The sequence below is a fragment of the Pomacea canaliculata genome, linkage group LG8 (genome assembly GCF_003073045.1).
Source record: "Pomacea canaliculata isolate SZHN2017 linkage group LG8, ASM307304v1, whole genome shotgun sequence".
Lineage (NCBI taxonomy): Eukaryota > Metazoa > Mollusca > Gastropoda > Architaenioglossa > Ampullariidae > Pomacea > Pomacea canaliculata.
This window is the reverse complement of record NC_037597.1, coordinates 23,485,271-23,494,847: the sequence shown is the minus strand read 5'-3', so window position 1 is coordinate 23,494,847 and position 9,577 is coordinate 23,485,271. Positions and strand designations below refer to the sequence as shown.

General features: G+C 35.6%; 1 protein-coding gene across 1 annotated transcript; it reads left to right on the top strand.

The window, feature by feature from the left end:
• The first annotated feature begins 243 nt into the window (after nucleotides 1–243).
• On the top strand, nucleotides 244–7,186 carry LOC112570786 (legumain-like). The gene is given in 14 exon segments (XM_025249411.1): nucleotides 244–351; nucleotides 722–819; nucleotides 1,464–1,545; nucleotides 1,951–2,042; nucleotides 2,551–2,573; nucleotides 2,576–2,625; nucleotides 3,019–3,081; nucleotides 3,391–3,460; nucleotides 3,678–3,796; nucleotides 4,149–4,238; nucleotides 4,702–4,794; nucleotides 4,948–5,064; nucleotides 5,778–5,933; nucleotides 6,358–7,186. Coding segments are annotated over 13 exon segments (1,155 nt in total). The 5' UTR covers nucleotides 244–351; nucleotides 722–748; the 3' UTR covers nucleotides 6,487–7,186.
• The last annotated feature ends 2,391 nt before the right edge of the window (nucleotides 7,187–9,577 follow it).

The following is a 9,577-nucleotide window of genomic DNA, read 5'->3' as shown; positions in this document are numbered from 1 at the left end:
ACATATTAATTTACTAACTGATTCACTGTATAAAAAAGCCTAAACTGGATCTCTGTTAGTATACATAGTTTTGTTAAGGCGTAGGAATATCTACTTGCAACTATGCAGTGCTTATATTCCACATTGAACGGGCGTGCAACTCTCAAGCGATGCCTGGTCGCTGAGCAGACGCCCTAGAAAGTTGGTGTAAGTGACCGGGAGTCCGCGTAGGCGGTCAAGATGCTTGAGTGCTTTTAGTCTAGTTCTCATACACTCTGCATTTGCGGGGTAGTTTGGGGAAAATCAGCAGACATCAAGGAATGGGCCCTTCTCGTTGCGGGATCTAATGGCTATGACAACTACAGGCATCAGGTCTGTAATTAATCGTTTATACTATACCATGGAGACAATAACATCGTATAAGAGAGTGATCGAGTATAACACTGGATTGTTATGAACGTGAGAGTAAAACATCCAAAATATTGTTTGAGTATTGCTGTTTTTTAGTCTATGACGCACTTTTTATGGCTGATTTAATCGATGACTGCATCTTTATATACTGTGCTTTCTTTTGTTCATATATAGTCATTGCATCCTGTTAGCACATATTTAGGTTATACATTGAAGTAAACAATCATAAAACGAATTATGTTCCTTGTTGCTTGCACATTATTATGTGAACTTTGATCTTGGTGCCATTCAAAGTGGTGACAGTAGTTCGTTTAACGTTATACCTTTGCAGGCAGATATCTGTCATGCCTACCATGTGATGAGTAACCATGGGATTCCAGACGATCAGATCGTTGTCATGATGTATGATGACATTGCCAACAACAAAGAGTAAGAAAAAGTCTGCAATGCAAGTTATTTATTAATGTAATATTATATGAAATATGTATTATTAATGTTCTAAAGAAGCGCTTAGTCTAGTATGATAAATATGGAATTACAAAAATTAGAGGGAATACTTTATATATTTACTCAGATATCTGTGCAATCCTTCACAGTAATTAAATTTTATAAACTGTCTTTAATGACCCCCAGAATATTATGATTCCAGTCCCAGAGCAAATTTTGAAAAAAGAGAAAATTTTTATGAATATTAAAATGATAACTCTCCAAAGGAAATAATATGAAGACTTGATCATTGATGAGATCTGTTTCTGTCCTTAAATAAAAGCAGTGATGTCACATGTTTGTAAAGATGATCTTAATGATGGGTTTAATCTCATTCTTATGCAGAAAAGCACTTAAGTTCATGCACTGTTTAGGCTTTTAAATACCTATGAACAACTGCACTTGGCAGTTTCATAATCAGCATTTTCATCAATTTCTGTTTAATCTTAAATCATTTTGCGTATATAGTCCCTTTTTATCCTTTCAGCATGGTGATTTTTCATGTTTTTCGATGTTGATGCTACATTGTTTAATTTGCTCTATATTCTGGTACAAGATAACTCTGCTTTATCTTTTCTTCCCTGTAGGAATCCTTACAAAGGTAACATTATTAATCAGCCTAATGGCACAAATGTTTATCCTGGAGTGCTGAAAGACTACACAAAGAAAGTAAGAAAATGTGCATTTGCATGCACTTATTTGATATATATACATGCATGTGTGTTCATGAGCAGTTCAAGTGATAATAAGATGATAGAAAATGATATATATTTAGAGGAATATTGGACTTCATTGGATGCTGTTTTAATTTTTACTACTGTGTTTTAAACAAAACAAACCTGCTGATGCAATTTTAACCTCAAACGTTTCAGACAGTAAGCAGTGATGTAATAGTAACTTTGACACCAGTGATTTTCATGGAATTGGCATACATGACTGTAACTGACATTTTGCTGAAGTGCTTGTAAGTATGTTTTCATAACATCCGATGTTTCTTTTTATACAGAATGATTTTAATCAAGATCTCTTATTATTTTTGGAGGTGATTTATTGCTGTTGATTGTGACTGTGCAGGAAGTAACACCTAAAGTCTTCCTTAGTGTCCTGAGTGGTGACCAAGAGGGTGTAGAAAAATTAATTGGCAGAAAGGGCAAGGTCATTAACAGGTAAAGCTCCAATCTTATTGTTAGATTTTAAAGTGCTTTTTAAAGTCCAAGCTTTTTTAAGCTTGAAAGAAATGTATAAAAGAAGAGTGGACAGTTGGTCAAGATCTATGACCTGTCATGTAAACACCCAGCACCAAGCTTGGGCATTCAGTGTCATTGCTTAGTATGTAGAGTATCAAGAACCTAGCTTCCATATTAGAGGTCAGCCATTTTAGACAGACTTAATTCTACTTTTAACTACTTAAAAAAAGCCTGACTGTTGTTGGACAATGCCCTTTATACTTATGAAAATCTGCCAACCTACAGTCCAACTACTTGATGAATTTACAGCTTTTGATAAATCCCACCAATGAATAATATGAGGATATTTGCAATCTTATCATGCGGCGGTGTGATTTAATGTGATTCTTAGAATTGTTATCATGTAAGTTATGCCATTTGTAGTACATTACTGACATCCAGACTTCATCTTTTATTGCATGGGTTATTTTAAGTTTGTTTTATGCAGTGGACCTAATGATCACGTCTTTGTTTACTTGCTGACCATGGTGCTCCAGGTCTGCTTGCATTTCCCTCATCAACTGTGAGTTTTTACAAGAAGTCACTTAAATTCCTTATTATTTTAATTGTTTGACCACAGTACAGTGCTCACTAGATACTCATGTTTTCATAAACTTTGCAATCTGTTCATTGAAACTGTTTTAATATTGATGCTTTTAGCCTACAGTTGTAATGGTAACACTGAATATATTTGAGGAAAATTTATAGTACAAGTGTTGAAGATATTTATGAAATATAAATTCAGTTATCCAGTTTATGATATATAAATATGTTTTATATTTGTAGTATATAACTATAATTATTTGCTTCATTAAATTGTTGATGAGCTTAATACCAGTTCATTCTTCGAGCATGGTACTTTTTTTTTTCTTTCATTCTTTTTTTGTCTCTGATGTGTGGTTGTTTCTTCTCTCAGCTGCATGCCCCAGCTCTTCAAAAGACTATTCTGAAAATGTATGAAAACAAACGGTATGGAAAGGTTAGTAGCTGCAATATTGCCTGAGGGGACAAAAATTAAAACTCTTTTTTCAATAATCTGCTTCAATTTGCTAGTTGCAGATTTTTTTTTTTCACTTTCAATATTTCAATCCAATAGAAAGTCTTAGCCTGTTTGAATATTATGAAAAATATTCTGACGAAGGAAATATTAATATCTTTTAATGTTTTCCTCTGTAATTGTTTATCACGTGCATCACACATTTATTCCAAAAAAGCAGTCAACAGAAGATGCATTATTTGCCCATAGAATGCTTTCTTTACAGTCTTTTTTATGTGTTGGTGTTTCTAGATGGTATTCTATGTGGAGGCATGTGAATCAGGGTCAATGTTTGCAAAGCTGCTTCCAAAAAACATCAGTGGTGAGTAATTGTTACCATGAGTAACTTTTTGTTCTGCATTTATGTTTATATTTGTTGTTATAAACTGATGAATAGATTTATTACTCTGTCATTGATTTCATTCACTCATTCCAGAAGTCTTTTTTTTTATTTTCAATTTACAGTAGTTTTTATGTTTGAATGTTTGTTTAAAGTATTTAACTGCCTGCTAATTTGCTTTTTAAATCTTAACTTCAAGTGTACGCCACGACTGCTTCAAATCCACATGAGTCCTCATATGCCTGCTATTTTGATAAACATCGTAACACTTATTTGGGTGATTGCTACAGCGTCTTCTGGCTTCAAGATTCAGATAAAGTATAGTACTTTTTTATAATAAAAGTACTAAAATATTTCTTTTTTTATTTGTTATGGCTCATCAAGGTAACATTATCTCATTCAGAACTCTCCTCTTAGAAAATTAAAGTTGTTAGATTGCTTTAGTAAGTTATACCTAATGGTGAACATTGGTAGATTTTTTTGTGTTTGTGTGTGTGTATTCATGTTATTATGGGCATTTTTATATATTTCTGTATTTGTATGATAAAGGTGTCTCCTAACATTAAAGTCATATTTTATTGTTTTCTCTCAAGGTTTGCCACACATTTATGTGACAGATCAGAGAATGAGACTTAGTTGGAAGTTAATATGCATTTTAATGTTTCCTTAGGAAAATTTGCAACAGGAGACACTGCAGAAGCAGTTTCAAGTAGTCAAGAATGAAACAAAAACCAGTCATGTTATGGAATACGGAAACTTGGTATGAAGCCATAATTAAGCCTGACCTGTTTTACTAAATCTTTTAGGACTAGCAGTTTATGGCCCTGTACCAATGTAAAGTTTGTTCTAACCCTTACTGTCAAATGGAGAATATTGAAAAGATTTAAGCTATAGCAGCTGGTATCAATTGATTAGTTTTTAAATATTTTTGAATGATGTTAGAGTAGGAGTTTGAATATGTGTGGCTGTTGTTTGAGCTTAATTTCACATTAAGCTTAATCTGTTTGTTTGTTTGTTTGTTTTTCATTTTGGATGACAGTAAAGCTTAAAAACATGAGGTAGAGATTTTGCTTAGCTATGTAAGGGGGATTTCAGTCAAAAGGCACAGGTTTATTTTTACTTTGGTGCTATCAGAAACCTCATGTTGTAACATGATTACATGGTACATTAGTCATATTACTCATCATTAGCAATCTTTTCTTATGACAATTATTTGTGTGCAGACAATTGCAACGATGACAGTGGCTCAGTTCCAGGGGCAACAGTCTGGAAAACCTGATGCAGCATACAATGCGAGAACTGCACCAAATCCACTGGTTAGTTGTTTGCTAAGATTATGTACACCTGCTTTTTCTTTTCTGTTATACTGCCTAGGTTTGTTTCCTTCTGTTCTCATAAAAAAAATTTTAAGTTATCTATATATATATATCCTAATGATTCTCTACACGTGTTACTTTTATATCCAATAGGTGGATGCAATGCCATCACGTCAGGTACCACTGTTCCTTAAACAACAGAAAGTAAAGAATGCTAAAAGCCTTGAAGAGAGGAAAGCAGCTGAAAAAGAGTTAACGTCTTTGAAAACAGTGAGCATATTAACTCTTCTTTTTTTTTTCATCCCACCCAAGGAGAAATACAGTATTAAAGGTCACTGTCTATACTGCCACATTCAAAAACACATATGATTGTTTATTATTGGGGCACTTGGTGATGCAGTCGCTAAAGCAACTGTCCCCACAACAGTAAGATTTGGGTGTCATAGGTTCATGCCTTGGCTCCAACACATATCTTATTTGGATGTGACACCTGTTTATAGAGCTGTCGGTGATCTTCTTCAGGTAGTCCATGTTCTGACACCCTCTGGGAGTGGAGGTTCGTGAGGGTAGGGGGTGTAGCGTGTGTTGGAGTTGTGTGGTGTGTAGTGTATGGGTGGGTGGTATGTGTCTTGGTGGGGGGGTATTCTTGCAACTTCATGTGTGTAAAGTTCCCTGAGCCCAACTTATCATTGGATAAATAAATATTGTTATTGATGAACAAATATAAGTCCAGTTTTATCATTTAAAAAGAATGCCAATAATTTCACTACTAAATTTGTAGGACTATCTTTCAATGTGTTTTTATGGCTCATATATATATATAACATGTTAGCATTTTTATTTCATCAGCTATCCAATCTTGGTCAGAATTGTGAAATAAAATTTTTCATGGGAATATTTGAAAAGATTTATCATGGAAATTCTCCTGTTTGTGTATATTCCAACTGTATTGCTTGCATACTTATTTCTATTGTTGTCAACAGTTTTACCAGGAAACACAGAAGCTGTTTATGGACATTGTAGGAAGAGATGATTACTTTCGCCTTCGCACACAGCGCCTGTCTATCAGCAAATGGGAATGCTATGAGAATGCTGTCACTCAGCTGGAAACCTCTTGTCCTGGGATGCGCCTTTCTCAGGTAAAAGATAAATATCTTTACTGGGTTTATAAGTCCTCTGGCCAGTTTGGAGAGAGAAGATTTCCACAGCAAGAACTAGTCTGTCAAAAGAGAAAACTAACACATTTCATTTCTGTTTGGTGCTTGCTGTGTTGCAGATATTATTATACATTGCATTCATTTTTATGCTTTGTTTTGAAAGTTAGAAAGGACCATATCATAGACATTGATAATTATATTCCACTTTTAGTGAACAAAAAAATGTTAAAAAAGATAAAAATAAAGGACCAGAGTGTCTTATAAATTTTGGGGGGAGGGGTCAGAAATCAATAGTATCAGCATAAGATGCTTCCTGCTGTGCTTTTGTCTGCTAACATATTTTATTTTTTATTCTGCCTTTGATTTCTGACTAGTTTATCAGTTATTGTCTTTATTTGTGATACAGAATGACATTGCCCTGGAGCACCTGTACCTTTTGGTCAACACATGTGAAACTAGCTATTCGGACAAGAAACTGACCTCTGCTATAAAGACCCTTTCAGAAAATCGCCCATTCTGTCAAGAGTCCAACTAAAACACTTCTTGAGTTATGATTTTCTTTTTTGTTGTTCTTCCTAGTGGTTAAGCTTATTAACCAGAGGTTTCTGTTTTCTTGATTTGTGATGAAAATTGTTATTACGAATATCTCTACATTTCCATTTTAACCTTTGTCACAACATAAGCTGGATTTGTTTTTGTGGAAGGGTACAGATGGAAGATGACAATGCCATTCTCATGCATGAGGGCACATATTTGGTATCTGTGTTGTCCAACTTCTGTGATAAAAAAAATTCTATATGTCATGTGAAATAAAGTCTTTACTAACAAGAAAGGACTTAAGCGCTTTTTTTTTTTGTGCCTATTTTTGCTATGATTTGCTTCTAGCAAAACTATATGGAGAATAACATTCCCTTTTTCTATCAAAGTTTTAAATTCAGTAGATCTTTCTTATAATGGAAACGTCTTTGCATTAGCTATGTTTTTGTTATACAAGTATATGTTAAGTTTGCTTAAAAGACAACAGGGTTCTTAGACTTTTTGCAAAGGCATGTTCACAGAATTGTTTTCATAGGTGTGGAATCCAATACTGTGTAAAGATGATGTGTGCAGAGAGTTTTCTCTTGATGTGCTGTTGGTTGTGATCTCAGGCTTTGGATAACCTAGGTCACAAAATTTAAAGAATCAGAAGTATTAAGAATTTTTCAATAAATGGATTAAAAACAATTTTTAAACCAGGTGTGTGGTCATTGTTTATGCTTTGTGTGTAATCTCTGTCGAGAGCAGTTTCTACTTCTGCTGAGTTCAAGAGAAATGCAGAGAATGGAGGAGGTAACAGCCAAGATTTATCCACAGTATGTTAGGGCGTTCAGCCTCTAAGCAAGTCGCAGGGTGGAAAACTTCCTGTTTGCTGCTCCGACTCCAACATTAAGGCTCTGTGAGATCATTAAGCTGTTTATCATCATGGGAATAAACTTATTACATTGCCAAATTAACGCTTCCTGTTGATTCCAGTGCACGAACACGAAGCTTAGAGGCAGACGTTCTTAGTGGCATGCCTTGATTGAGTGCATCATTTAATAATAATAAGTGGGAATTTATAAAGCGCAATATCTCAGCCAAAAGTGGACTCATTGCGCTGATCAAAATCACAAAATAGTAATTTAAAAAAGTGTTTAAGAAAAAACAATGCGAGGACTCGCTGCGTCACGGCAGTAAAGGATGACCATCGATGTAACCACGAATATCTGGCAGACGATTTTTTTTTCCAGTTAACTACTAAAACGAGGCATGAGACTACAATTAAAGCTTCCGGTTTATTCACATTTCCGATTGACTACTAAAACGAGGCATTACACTACAAACTTTCCGGTTTAGTCACTTTCTTTGTTTAGGCTTCACCGAGACTAACAGCGGATCATTTCTCAAAAGGCTAAGCGTTGGTCTCGGCATACAGACATCAGTCCATCAATTCACGTCCATGATCCACCTGTACACAACCATGCGTACGGCCAACCCAACGGATCCCTCCTTCCGCTCACAGTAGCTCAGCATCTTCACCTGGAAGGAAACGAAAGGTAAGCCGTGGTCGTCGGTCTAATAGAGACTTTGTGACGACGATGCCCATTTTCTCCCCTTTGCTGGGTCAACTATGGGAGGTAGCCTGCAACTAGTGATGAACTGACTAGTGCTCGCGCCTTTGGTTTCAGACGCCATAACTGTGATCACTAGGCTATCCGCCTTTTCCCCAGATTACTATACAGATCACACTTGATAATAGCTAGATCGCTTCTTCCATGGGTAGTGTTTGTTCTTTCCAACCATCTTATGTTCTAGAACTTTCAGCAACAATGGTGTTCTTTACCCGAACGACCATTTGCGATGATATAGTTTCACCGCACAACATTTGGCTCACGGACATAGACGGTATTAGTTCGTGGTTTGGCTCACTATTCCTCATATTAGGTTGCAGCAGACTGGCAGTGACCGTTGGACTACAGCCAAACGGATGATCGCCTTCTCACATCGTGCGCGGTGCGAACTGTGTGTATGAGCGAGCATTTCAGTCGCTCTCTGTATATAAAAAATGAAAAACGTGTCTAAAAGGCAGACATCGATAATTATACTGCACTGTAAGTGAACAACAAACAAAAAAAGATAAAACAAAGGGCTTCCGAGTGTCTTATCAAGTTTTGGGGGGTCGGAAATAAAAGCAGAGAAACTTCAATATGACTGAATAAATAGATATTCAGCGAAAGAGAAGATTTAAAAATAAACGTAGGATTTTTTTTATTTATCTTGTTTCCAGCCTTTCGAAAAGAAAGAACAGTTGGCAGTTGTCCACAAAATAAATATCCTAAGATACCTCAAACCATGGTTGGCATTATTATTTTGGTGTCTTTTTTCCAATAAAAAAGGTGTCTGCGCGCTGGATTTGTAAAAGAAAAAAAAATCAGCTTTAAACAGTGCATACAGACACAAAATCACAGCTAATCATCTAAATAGCTTCAAAGAAAAAGTCTGGTGGTCTAACCTTTTGTTGTTTGCACTTAAGAGCTACCTTTGTAATTGCCTGAATGCTTGAAAAATGTCTGAAAGCGTTCATGAAAACGCCTGCCCACGCTTATAAAAATCAATGTAATATTTCTAAATAGGATAATTTGTACAAAATTATGGTACCATAATTTCTGAGGTACCACACCCATATACTCAAATACTGAAAACTGTACAAATCTACTAGCAAGCTCGCGCTCACAAAAAAAAAAAAAATCAATGTAATAGTTCTAAACTGGATATTTTTAATAATCACATTTCTATTGTTCCACACTCAAGTACACAAATACAAAAATGTATACAAATCTGCCCGTGCGCGTGCACACACACACGTACGTATATATAATTATATATGTTACGAATCCAGGCCTATTTTACCTGTGCGAAATCGCTTAACGGTGTAAGCACTTGTCCCTCCCACCATCATCAACAAGCTTATTCCACCCAAAGAAAAAATCGGCAGCGTAGAATCCTTAGGTGTGTGCATGTGAACTGTCGTCGACAACTATTTTTCCCTGCTGTAGTCGGCCACAGCATCGACCTGAACGGTAGCTTTTGTTATGCTACACAATGAC